Below are 14,050 nucleotides of genomic sequence, written 5' to 3'. Positions count from 1 at the left end.
GGATTCGTGTGATGTGTGCATTGTTTGAAATGACAACTAGGATTTATATTCCTAATACAAAATATGCACTTATTATTTGATCAAAAGACACAAATCAAGCCTTAATTTGACAGAAAAATTAACATTGTTGAAAACGGTTGAAAATACTATGCCCAAACAGTTTACTTTTCAATGCTAACGTGTCTTTTTCCATTTCCTTTTTTTATAGCCAATGTTAAGACGCGTTTTAAGACAAGTGTCTCAGTATTATTCCTAGCTAACAGTTTGTAAATAGACACAAATTAAAAAGATGTTTTCCTCAATCCTATAAACATTGTTCCTACTGACACAGAGAGAATCTATATCTGCCATTCAGCCAATTGAAATATGACTTAATGGTAACTGAAAGGTGACTGAAGGCATAACTATGCCATTCAGTCACCTTTCCAGACCATTCAGTTACCATTTAGTTGACCTGAAGCTACCACCTGAGTATGATGCATAGCTTACGTACAATATTAAAAAGGTCATTTATAGAAGTATACATGAATACATGGTTTAAACATGCAATATGACTCATCCTGTACCTGGCTGCATAGCATCATTTAGGAATACTGCGCAGAACTACAACAGTCAAGTTTACATCAGGATCTATAAATGTTCAGCACAATGCAAAGGCTAAAACACCTCTGTCTTTGCATCAGTGGACGGATGCCTTTTTGATCTTTACTTGTTTCTTTTTAGACAAGTTTCCCTTAGAAGCTCCTCATTTGTCGAAATATTTATAATTTTTAAGAGAAATGATAAACTGCATGGCGAATCCGCATGGCGGAATTATGGCGAGTCCTTTCGTCATTTTAAAGAAAATTCCAATTCACCATGGTAGAAGCCAGTGGAAGAACTAGTTTTCGGAATTTCTTCTAGATGGTTTTTTCCAAGGGATTTCGCTTTGGTTGTTTGGTCCCGCCTTGCACTTTCATATCAAATAATCACAAATCCGCTAATGACCACTCTTAGATGATTCAAAATAAGAAAAGAAAAGTCTGTTGATAAATCGAATGGCTGGCCCCTTTTTAGAACCACCATTTGTACTTTTTGTTCCATCCCCATTAGGTATTGTTCCGAAATCTGAACCAAGGAAGTTTCGATTATTCATGACTCATCATATCCGAACAAATGCTTCAGATGACTCAAGGGTGCCCAAAGAAAATTCACAGGTTCAGTATGATTCCAATGATGATATTGTCAGATTGTTGTTTTAGTTTGGTAGTGGTTGTTTTCTGACAATAACAGATATTGTTGATGCTTTCAGAATTAATCCTATCAGCCCTTTGTATTATCGTCTTTTAGGTTTTTAATTGAATGGAAATTATTATTTTGATTAATGTTTAACAATGGGTGCCAGCAGCTCGTGTCAAATTTTTGAACAACTTAGCTCAGTTTTACAATAAGTTATGCAATCTAAATACAAATCTACAGTGCAGAAAAATATTTTATACGTTTTCTTATTTTTTGGTCTATCTAATTCAGAACAATGTCATGTTAATTTTACAATTTTCCTTTCACATTGTGAACACATTGGAGTCCCAATAAATAATGAAATAAAAATTTAAATGCCCACAACCACCCTTGTTATTTATGTTATTGGAGTAGATTTTGATACTATGGAATATCGTCTACCTTGGGATAACTTGTTAAAGATTAAGTCCATGTTGGAAGTCATTATGTGTAGAATGAAAGTAACTTAATGAGATTTGCAGTCTCTTATTGGCCTGCTAAGATTTGCATGTTCTGTTGTTGGTCCTGGGCCGGCATTTCTGAGACGGGTACCTGATTTGCTTTGTGGTGTGAAGAATTTTCACCATAATATAAGATTGATTTGTGAAGCAGGAGCTGATCTTCATACATGGCAATCCTTCAATCAACATTACAATGGTAAATTTATATTGCTGTCCAGTCGTTGGTTACCGGTATCCTCTGATGATTACCTTACACTATTTATTGATGCTTCACGCCCGGTAGGTTTTGTGGCTGTTTTCGGTGAAAACTGGTTTGCACCTAGATTTGATAAAGCGCAATTTCATAGCGCTTTTGTTTGCCAACTTCGTTTCTCATCCTATACATGTGCCATGTGATATATTCATAAGGTACTAAGTATAGCAAATCCAACAGAGTCTTTCTTTTAAAAAACAAATTGCGGGGTTGTCACCAGTTAGCTCATAGAAAGGAAACTTGTCTACAAACCACATACATTGTTTTGGTAAACCTATGTATACATTAGACCATATTATAAATGTTTTGCAAAGGTTATTACATAAATATATCTTCCTGTTTGCTCTAAATACTTTTCGCCGTCTAAGAGAAGTAGTAGTAAATTTAATCAAGTTCAGGGGTCTGCTATTGCTTTTCAATTTAAACAAGGTAACTTGAATTCAGTGACCATTACCTTAAAGCACAATAAGACAACAATTCATATCGTTATTTGTTTGAATTATTCTAAGGATTAAACAAAATGTCCAGTTCATGCTCTTCATCTGTACACATTGAAATGTTTACATACTTTAGGTCCATTGTTTCAATAAATAGATGGACACCCAGTTTCATTTTATTTTGTCACAGAACAGCTGAGTTCCACACTATCTTTAATTGGTCTTGATCCAAAGTTAAACAAAGGACATAGTTTTCGTTTTGGTGCAGCGACTCGTACATCAGCAATGGGGTACTCTCAAAATTCTATTTTAAAGATAGTGGATGGAATTTAGACGAAATTTAAAAGTACATTAGATTAGATAATTTTCACATGCGAATGGTCTTTAAGGTTCATGGGTTTTCTTGAAGGCTTAGTTGAGGGGTTGGATCTATCTTTCTACTGTAACAGAAGAAATCAGAAGGTATCTGATTCATTGCTACTTATTTCAGTCCCTTTTTCACATAGATGCATACATGACTGTAGGTAACAAAATCCAACTGTACAGACTTTCTAGTCTTGGTGGTCATCTTAATGTGTCATGCCTTAATTTTGATTGATCAACATATACAGCAACAGGGTAGGTATTTTAATAATCAATTGCTGTTTCTTGTCTTTTTTCTTCTCATTATTTACATTATGTGTAAGATATTTGCCCACACCATTTTGCCTTTATATCAATCATACATTATAATGGGTCTGGGTTTTTTTTTTTAAATTAAAAAATCGGGGATATTTTTACTTTATTTTATTTTTGCTATGGTGTATAATATCTGATTAACATTTTTCAAGCTCACTTTGTGTGGTAGTGGGTACAAATGTTTTGTTTGTACTTTGGCAGCTTTCGTCTTCCACCTTTTTTGGAGATTGTTATCATTTTGATCCTGGAATGTTTTATTTCAATATTAATGTAATTTAATAAACTCGGAAGATCAATGTATAATGGCTTTAAAATGATGTATTTTGCTAAAGTAATCTCCCATTTACCGTAAACCTTTTTGTAAATTCCCGTTGTTATTTCAAATTAATGACAATTTCATTCATATCTTGGCATTTGTGTGACTTTGTTGGATAAAGGAAGTTAAGAAGGAAAAGCAAAAAACTTTAGCGTCAGTGAATTTGTAAAATTAATTACACTGGAGTACATAAAAAGTTAAGTTTTTTAAAAGATTGTGGAATGCAAATATGGAGTAAGAACTTATCAAAAAGAGACGATATCTGCCTTCTAAATGGGTTATGAACATAATACAAAAATTTTGCACAAAAAATGGAGCAGTTATTACTGTGGAATCATTAGATTTCGTGGTGGCTCAATTTTCGTGGAATTCGTGGGTACCTCTCATCCTGAATAAACATCCCCCACAAATTAATAAATTAGGGCTATAAAGTCATATTCCTTTTGTTTGAATACGAAAATACACAAAATTACGTCCCCACGAACCTGTAAAATTTAAGCAATCCACGAAAAATGGCCCCCACGAATTTTAATGATTCCACAGTAATTAAAACATGTAGTTCAAATATGGATTGTATGCATTAAACATTTTTTTTACATAAATCTCAAACGAAACAAAATTGTTATCATAATAAAGTAAATAATTACATCTTCAAATCAATCTTAACGACTCAATACGGGAGATGCGGGACAGGTCCCTATAACTTGTCTTTCTCGACTTATAATCAACATTCTTTATACAACTTCACGAACCAAATTTAAAAAAAAAGAATTGCAAATGAAACTTTGAAATAGACATAATAAATTAAAGGATATCTGAAAACAGGAACAAAATGGTGTCTATGACTCTGAAAAATGATATACTGATGTATTGGTCGTTAATTTTTTTTTCAAATAAATCCAGTAAAAGGTTTAGTCATTTTAGGTATTGCACAATATTGAGACGGTGGACATAACTCCGATTAAACATCTATTCAAACTTCCTGACAGTTACTGTACACTTTATTCGGACACCGCAAAACAGCTACTGTGGTTTCATCAATATTCGTTGAATACCAATTTTCGTGGATTTCGTTGTTTAGTTGATCCATGAAATTAAATGTTCATTGAAATGCAATTTCTATTAACATTTTGTATTGAAAGGGTCATTGGCCACGAATTAACATATCCTTGAAACTGTGATTTTCACTTAATCCACGAAAATTGATACCCTTGAATATTAATGAAACCACAGTATTTAAACAAGCATAGACACGCTGCGTTATCCCGCTCTTATCAATTTTTTATAATTAGTGAGAGTTTTAGGAGTCTGACCACGGAGAAGACGTCTATCTCCTCGTCCATTGTCAGTTGTTGTGTCAGAGTTTTCTCATTTAAATTAAATTTTGCAGAAGAAAAATAATTATAAATTCAAACGTCTGTTAAATTGTCCCTCCCCTGATATAATTAAGTATTTACAAATGACAGCAAGTAAAACTATTACTTATGGGACATTCACGTGACATTTTAAGGTTACATGCAAGTATAATGCTTTTTATTAGGCTGCACATAGTCTAGCAAGAAATCGATACACGATGTTTTCAAAAGAGAATTAAAAAGTTATTCAGATGAGTTTTTGTGAAATATAGCTGTATCAATTTGGTTTTAATAATTGATAAGGCTCAATGAAGTCCCATGTTTGTACTACAAATGGGACATATAACGTTGGAATTGCGTTTCATCTGTTAGTGAGATCTATCTTGATTAAACAAGGATGTTGATATTTTTCATTGGAAAAAAAAAACTAATACTTCTTATAGTTACTTAATATTGCTGATGAACTCTGCAATCATGGCGTTTTTAGTAGCCCGCATGAATCATCAAATGAAGCATTTTATTGTTCGTAAATACATCTTACATCAGCAATTGACCTTAATTGTTAATTACATCTGTCAAACATCCAATTCCAGCCAATTCTTGCTAATGTAATATCTTTATAAATAATCTATCTGTTGAACATTATAATACCTTCGAAAAAAAACTTGACAAGACTTTCAGTTGAATGTTTAAAAAGCCACACCGAATTACTTTGTTTTACAAATGTTATTATTAAAATGGCTATACCATTAGTTAATGTCATCCATGCCGTCTGCAAAAAATATATAGTTATAGTTAAGATTAAAATGCCTGTTTTTATTTTAAAATGAATTAATTAAAACTGACAACATACACAATGCATCGATTCTTGTTTTCAATACACAATTGAAGCTGATGTGAAATATATCTGTCAAATAATACAAATACATTGAATGTATTGAATGATGAACGCAGAATCGTTCAGGAACTTAAAGAGGTTCATTCCTCTGTTTTTGGGTAGCCATTTTAGGTCACCTCTATTCTAGAAATTATGCATCATATTTTGTTTCTACCCATAAATTCAAATTTTATAATGCCAATTAAACTATCTTAAATAAAATAGAAATGGAAAATTTACATATTTTTAGGTAAAAAAAAATTGTATCATTTTTCTCTATGATAATTTTAATTTTATTTATTCTAAATAGTATACATTTGTATTTAGTGCCATGGTTCATTCCGATAATAAAATATGGAGAGAAAAGCATCTGCACTTTCAGTGCAGAAAGGTCATATAAAACACACCGTAGCGCCAAATGAAGCATATAGACACCAAAATTTTTGAAAGCAAATTGATAAAGCTTTATTTCAAGTGAACGCTTTTGAATCACATTTTATTTCTCTTTTGAAAATATCGTGTATCGATTTCTTGCTAGAATATATGTAGGTTATAAATTTATCTTTAAATGTAAACATATTATAATAGTCAAACAAAAGTCAGGGTTATATAAAATGGTTGACATCGGCGAAATAAAACATCAAAACGTTCAAGCAGCAACCAATCACTAAACCAGTAGCTTCATAACCGTTTTCTTTAAAAAATATATATCGCTTATTAATTAACTTAATTATAGGTATTTTTTAAAGAAAAGGTTTAAATTAAAATAGCTACAGGATTATCGATCAGTGGTTATGAATTGATGTAAATGTCCTAGTTCAACTACTGCAAAATTAATAGGAACGGCAATGTCACTATTTCCCAGTTCTCTCATTGCTTAATAAATATGCGTAATACCATAAAATACGTATTGATTTATCAAAAATGTTATATTAAACACAATTTTTAAACAATTGTACAGTTGAACTAGAATTTTCATTGGTTTTTTCATTTTTTTTTTTATATTCTATATTCTCTAGTTGCAAAGCAATGCTGCTGTTCCATTTTTTAAGATGCCTATGCCTTGTAGTAGGTTTATTTGTACGGTGTGATGGCAGTCTACAGCCGGGTTTTTCTAAAATCCAGCGTGGGTACAGACTAGACAGGAAACTAATCCAATCCTTCGCACAGTTAAGTTTCCTGGACTGTGTGATAGAATGTCTGGTAACACCGCGGTGTAAATCTGTCAACTACTTTAAAGGAGCTATTTTCTGTGAAACTAATTACGAAAATAAAACGACAGCGAACACTAATTACGAAAACAGCGCTGGATGGGTTTACAGTGAAAAGGAGCACTGGCCTAAGGTAACATTTTGTCTTTTTTGTGAAGTTTCATAACCTTTCAAATTTATCAATTAATGATAACACCACTTTTATTTAAATTCAGTACTTAAATTATTTTGTTTGATATGTTTTAAATATACACAAGACTTTTTAATGATGCATACGTCATATCTCAAAACTGCTCGATAATCATTTATTTTCTCTATATTACAGAGTTATTTTCAGTTGCATATCATTAACGGAATTCACACCAAAAAAAAAATCTGAAATTAATTTATTCTACAATAATTGCCAAATAACATATATTTACTATATCTCGTCAGCAAATATGTTAGCGCGAAGTGATCATTCATGTGCGAGGACGTCGGAGTACCCAGAGATAACTGACGTCTCTAAGCGGACGTCAAGTATACCCTTTACATGTACATACAAAAACTTTCAATCACTTTGATCGTATTCGGGTCCCAACGGTAAGGGGCGAGTGCACTGTAGAATGAATTAACAACCCGGATAGGATGGTGTCTGCAAGGCTCAATTATTTTCGAATTAAAGAAAACAATTGACAATTTTTTAAAGAAAACAAAATTATTAAATTTGTTGTAAATTAAAAAAAAAGGTGACATTTGAGACAGTTTGGATTGTTTTTAAAAATGGGTTAAATCGACAAAGTTCTGCATTTCTTTTTATCTTAAATGGTTAAAATAAACTTAGTAGTGTATCTTTAATTTAAGCTTAAGAAAAACTCATAATGGGATCTTAATATTTATTTACTGTAAACAACAAAATAAATCAAAGTACTGAAGAACTGACGGGAGTTGATTCTATCAGGTTTTTTTTTGTTTTATAATCAATGATATTATATTTTGCACGGCAAGTAGTTAATAATCTGTATTTGAATTACACACATTTTTATTTTATGAATTCTCGGACTTTTCTGACAAGAATTTCGAGTACCCAATATGAATCATGTTGAATAATATTTAAAGATAGAATTCATTCCCTCAAACTAGGTATAAGTAATTGAAATATATCTGGAAAATTGTATGGATCCAAACAATATTGAACTCGGATCTCGTTCATCCACACGCTCGGCTGTCGCCGTTAATCTCGACATTCACAAAACCTCTACTCATTGGTTGTCAGAGATTGACGGAGACAGCCGAGCGTCGGGTGAATAGACACCATTGAACTCTGGCGTAGGGAAACATACGACGACTAAAAAAAAAAATCTAAATTGTTCGTTTCGTTTAAAATCTGATTATTTTCAATGTATTTCTAAATAAATTTCCTTGAAAATCAATGCTCAACATACATTACGAATTCATCGATTATTTTCAAGAACTAAGTCTTGCCAGCGGTTAATGCAATTGAACTATCAACACCGTCGAAAAACTTAAACCAGAAGTCATTTTGTTTCTTTATAGAGGGCATTGCCCTAAAGTATGCACAAATTGGCCTTGGTCTAAGAATGTCTATGTAAGAGTTAATTGAAATAATTTCCCCAAAATTATATCTTTAAAAAAGACCCATAATGGAAAAAATGACAATAACAAACCGTGAACCATATCTAAAATCCATTAAACGAAATACAAATTCAAAGCAGCGCAATACGGACCTCCAAATAGATAGAATATAGGATAAGGTGCCTAGGAGGAGTGAGCGTTCTCTGCTGACCGGTCACACCCGCCATGTGCATAATATATTTTGAAAATAACTTCACAGGTTTTTTCATCTTTCGCTATTTAATAAATATAAACGAAATAAGTCTTTATACATGTAATAATTCAAGTCTTTTAAATGGTCGTGACAGCGGATAACTTGATAAGCAATGATTCGCTGTAACATACAAAACCAGTCATTAAAAAATCAAACATTTAATAAAAAAATCTTTTGATAATTAAGGTATTGTTTAACGAAAACAATCATACAAATATTTCGACAAATACATGTACACACACATTGGAACACTTATGTAAAAAAAAAAAAAAAACTAACTATGCCTCGAATTTTTTTAACAGTTAGCTTTGTATGTACGTTTATGTTTTACTTTGATAGGACCTGGCTGGAGCGTGTGCAAACTCAAACTGTCAAATCAACCAGACATGTAAACATAAGAAGTATTCCATGGACCCAACTAATGAATGTGTTTTGTCAGGTAAACCAATAAATCTGTTCGTCTCAGTGACAGAATATTTTTATGGAAGATAAGAATATTGTCAGATATTCAAATAACAAAGATAGATTATTGGATTAATGTTGAATTTATCTAGAGGAAGCGTATTTAATCATTCATGCTTTGTTCTTCTATAAAATAGTTGAATATTTTTACAACAGCTAAAGAGTAAAGAGTGTTCATTTATTATAGTATTTCAAACGCACTTTTTGTTCATTCTATTATATATATTAAATTATTAAATTCTCTCTCTCTCTTCTCTCTCTCTTCCTCTCTCTCTCTCTCTCTCTCTCTCTCTCTCTCTCTCTCTCTCTCTCTCTATATATATTTACCACTTAAAAATGTTTCTTCAATTTTGAATAATTTCAATATAAACACTGATGTAAACACTATTTAAATATGTATTTGTTGATAAGATTGTGGAATACCTGCTCGAACAGATATAGATCTGAGTACAACAAAACGTGAAGACGCCATTGGTATACACAGGAGGTTACACGCCTCGTGTTTTGACGGACACTACCAATTTGGTTCAGGACGGCTAATCTGTCAGTCAAACGGGGAATGGAAATACGATATCCATTGTGAACAGAGAGGTAAAGTTACATTTTATTCGAAAAATCGAATCATTTTGTATCATGATTAAATTGTCAAAATAGTTTCAACCAAAACTTGAAGACAAAAACTCAGTAGTCTATGGCCCTTGTAATAAAGACCCTTTTCTTCTATTTCAAAGCATGCTTAGCTGTTACATGTATATAGCAAAATCAAGGCCAACATATATCATGAATTTTAAAATCAGACTAAAAACTTACTTGACGGTTAAAATCCCAACCCTTAAACCATATATATTCTTGATCCTTGTGTTAAAGGGCAGTAAACGAGATGTAGGTCTTGGGTCCCGGGGGCAATTCTGACCCCCCTCGAACAGGAAGTTCCTAAATATTTTGAAAACGACTGAAATCCATATCCCTGAACCATATATAATCTCTTTCGCTTGGTCATGTCAGTTCACCTGATTACAGTTATTGACCCCACGGTAACCTCATAAACTTTCACAAATATAACCATTTAAGTATTAACTCTTTTTGTCTGTAGAGTTTGACCCGTAATAATGGCCCTGTTCCTTTGGGAGACTTTTTATTTGCCCCGATTATAATTACATCTTGTTTTCTATGGATTTTTCCTTTTTCCCGATTACGACAAAGATCACACGACAAGTGTGTCCGGTCAGCATACGATGCTCACTCCTCAGTAGCATCTGATCCTTCCTCTAATTTCATCAGAGGTCAATGTTTGCTCTGCTCTTGTTCTGGACTTCTGATTTTGATCTCTGTTCGTTATTACATGTCATGTAGAGAGTTTTATTTGTTATTTTTTTTAAGAATGGATACAATATTTGGATCATATATATTTCCACTTCAATTTTTTGGCAAATTGGACCCAAGCAAAGGTATGGTTATTTTTTTTGGTGATTTGTTATTTAAAATCGCTATTTTTGAAATAAATGTATTTAACTTTTTTGTGCATTCAAATTTTTTCAACGATTTTTTCCACCAAAAGATGTTATTTTCATTTTTTAAATTTTATTTTGTTTTTTCCTTATGAGTTGTTTATGCAACATATTAAACAAATACATCCTGCACTAATCTAAATATTCCTCGTTTGGTTTAATAGGTATGAGTGAATGTGGAAAGATAAATAAGCAGAATGAAACACTGGTTAATGGATATACAAATAAACTAGCTGCAATAATGTAGCCCTCTCCGATTTTTTATATCTGATGTTTACTGGAGAGGGCTTCAATTCCACAGGATCTCCGTAATGGTGCACAATTAATTTTTTAATGCGGATGACTTCGGTCTGAAAAGATCGATTTTACATTTGACTTCCTTTAGATAAAATGATTTTTTAATACAGGTTGAACAAATTAACTGTTTGTAAATCAAAACCAGATAAAACACATCATCGTGTTTACCAGTCGTCTTTTTCAGCAGCCATGACAGTTCTCGCGTGATTTTATGGGATGTAAGCTTGGAGATTTGATGGGCTTGATAACGTGAATATCAGTGTAAATAATCAATCTTACCTCGTTATATCACTAAAACATCATTTAAGGAAATGGTATATAATGGAAAATTCATATTTTACCGCGTTAATTATGTTTAAAATAGGGGAATTCCTATATTCAGTTCAAGATCCGCTCCTGAATTCTCATTGGCTGTCCCAAAATAAAGCCGGTCAAGGTCAGTAAACATGGCGGACAAATTCAACTTTCGTTGTTGACATACACGAAAAATAACCGATATATGCTATTTATGCCATAGACATCTACAACGTTTGAGTTCAGGTGAGAAATGCAAATGTTATTGTCATCTGTAAACGATTTGAGACGAAATCGTTCCGGGAGTGAATCACTCCCGAACTTGCACCATTACGGAGATCCTATGGAGTTGTAGCCCCCCCCCCCCCCCCAAAAAAAAAAAAAAAATCGGGAGAGGGCTACATTATTGCAGCTAAAATAAACGGATTCAAATATATTGTACCTAATTATTCGTTTACTTCACTCTGTGTATTAAAATTCAAATAAGGTTCATTCCTTCTTTTACTTCTGTCACAATAATTACACATCATTTATCATTATGTAAAGAACTTAATGACCTTTTTACTGTGGCATTTACTACTTACATGAAACACATTCTAAAGCTTATTTTTGTCTTCATAGGAACACTGCGAATCTTATGATGCGTATTTGGTGGCTATAAATACAGAAAATGAAAATGAATGGCTCTTAAAATCTTTTGTCGAAAGAGACATTGGTTCTATGGGTGAGGAACGCTACATAACACGCAATGGTTCAAAGAAATGAAGATCAATTTACATATGCTGTTTTATCCCTTTAAATCAAGTTTTTTCAATTACATGAATCAAGACTTGTTCTTTTTATATTAATTTGAAGATTTTGGTATGTTATTTTTTGAGGATATGGAATCTTTTCGTTCATCAAATTTTTTTTTTTTGTTTACGAAAATGTATAAGAATACAAATATTATTTTATCTTGCTTTATTTTAAGTTGAAACAATATATTTTTTTTTCAAAACCGTTCTGCCAACGTTTACAAATAAGTCATAACGTGTCAACATGCAAACTTTACCAGGACAAACAATCCGTTTATCTAGAGAAGCAGGCATTACTTCCGGTGTTGCCTATCTCGTGCGTTGATGAATGGATTTAATCTGTAATAGTTCATACATTTGATATGTGTTTTAAAGCAAGAAATGATAAAGTTTGAAAAAAAACCCGTTATTTCGTGTTTAATTATGTGTTTAATTGTCAATAGTATGTCATGACAGATCTATTGTAAAAAAAACATTATTTCAGTTAATCTTAAACTGCATGAGTTTTCATTTATTTTCAGAGAGTTGCAAGGGGAATATTTTCAAATTTCGAGCAGTCTGGACAGGTGGTACGGATAAAGCCAAGGAAGGCAACTTTGTATGGACCAATAATAACGAAAAAGTGGAATTTCAGAGATGGACCCCACACAAACCGCATAAAGCTGACAAATTAAAAAACTGTATTCGACTTCTTGTTGATGGCTCGTGGACGGATTACTTTTGTTCAAGCCCAGCGTCATTCATCTGCGAGAAAATTCTAATTTTGAACAAATAAGGCATCACGAACCATTGGCCGAGATATAACAAATTTTATCCACTCCTAGCGGCTAATTGCATTTGCTTCTGATAGTACTAATCGAATGGAATTTGAATTTCAACCACAATTTTCAATGCGTTAGATGTAGCTTTGCGTTATGTAACGTGGTATGCAAAATTAAAATATGAACCAAAAAATAAATACATAGTGGATTCTATTCTAGGATCATTTGAGCGTTGCATATTTTAACATTTTTGTTATCTTTGTCATTGTTGTTCCTGCATATATCACAAACGAACCTTTGAATTAAATTTAAGTTTTAAATAAGGACAAAATATTCATGTAAGTTAACAATTGCTAATATATTAGATATAGATAAAAATTATTGTAACGTTTTAAAAGGATTGTATTTTGGTTGATGCATTACGGTAATTATAACTTCGCTCTTCTAGAAATATAACCAGCTGTAGATATTTCGGGAGAATATCTATGTGTAATTGATGTGTGTAAAGGACTTATTTTAAAAATATATTATGTGTTTCATAGTGGCTCATCACACGGAATTAAACAAGCAATAAAATAATTTGTTGTCTTTTATTTCTTAAATCTTATATCTCCTTGTTGATTTAAAATTGAATGTTCGTGGTCATAAGAATTCTTTTCTGCGTCGAACATTGCACACTAAAAACAATGCAACAGGGAGCTAAATTGATTTTTCATTGATTAAAAGAATATCTCATGATATCCCATGGCTAGGGATTAGAAGACACACAACTTGTTGGATAAAAAATATATAAAACCGGGAATCATGATCTCTCTCTTTCTCTCTCTTTCTCTCTCTCTGGTACATTTTCTTAAATTGTTAGAAATTTATAAATATTAAAGGGGCTTGGTCACGATTTTGGTCTAATTCTTTTTTATTTTTTTTTTATTTTTAATTGTTTAAAAATGCCTATCAGATGATCAAATGAAATTTGAGAGTCAATCGTTAAGTTATAAGCAAGATACTGAGCTCACAATTTTTTTCTCATGTTAACAAGGCCCGTGTCCTGTTTTTGTTTACATAGGTTCAATATACCAGTAAAACATCTTTTTCAAACTCATTTATCATCTTATTCATTTTAAGCAAAAAGAAACAGCTCCTAATGTTAAACACATTCATCTTAGGTCTTACACTGGAATTTTCCCTTTAACAGACAAAATGTTAACAAAAGATTTGTCTACATAAATAAGAATTTTAAGATCTGTAACTCCCTTATAACTCA

The 14,050-nt window shown here is 32.1% G+C and overlaps 1 protein-coding gene across 1 annotated transcript; it reads left to right on the top strand.

The window, feature by feature from the left end:
• The first annotated feature begins 6,663 nt into the window (after window positions 1-6,663).
• Window positions 6,664-12,803, top strand: LOC128171698 (uncharacterized). The gene is made up of 6 exons (XM_052837469.1): window positions 6,664-6,978; window positions 9,013-9,112; window positions 9,547-9,726; window positions 10,516-10,583; window positions 11,856-11,958; window positions 12,550-12,803. Exons 1-6 carry the CDS (start codon window positions 6,664-6,666, stop codon window positions 12,801-12,803), a joined length of 1,020 nt encoding a protein of 339 aa, XP_052693429.1.
• The last annotated feature ends 1,247 nt before the right edge of the window (window positions 12,804-14,050 follow it).

This window comes from Crassostrea angulata, chromosome 2 (genome assembly GCF_025612915.1).
Source record: "Crassostrea angulata isolate pt1a10 chromosome 2, ASM2561291v2, whole genome shotgun sequence".
Lineage (NCBI taxonomy): Eukaryota > Metazoa > Mollusca > Bivalvia > Ostreida > Ostreidae > Magallana > Magallana angulata.
The sequence above is the reverse complement of the archived record's forward strand: the minus strand, read 5'-3'. Positions and strand labels throughout refer to the sequence as shown.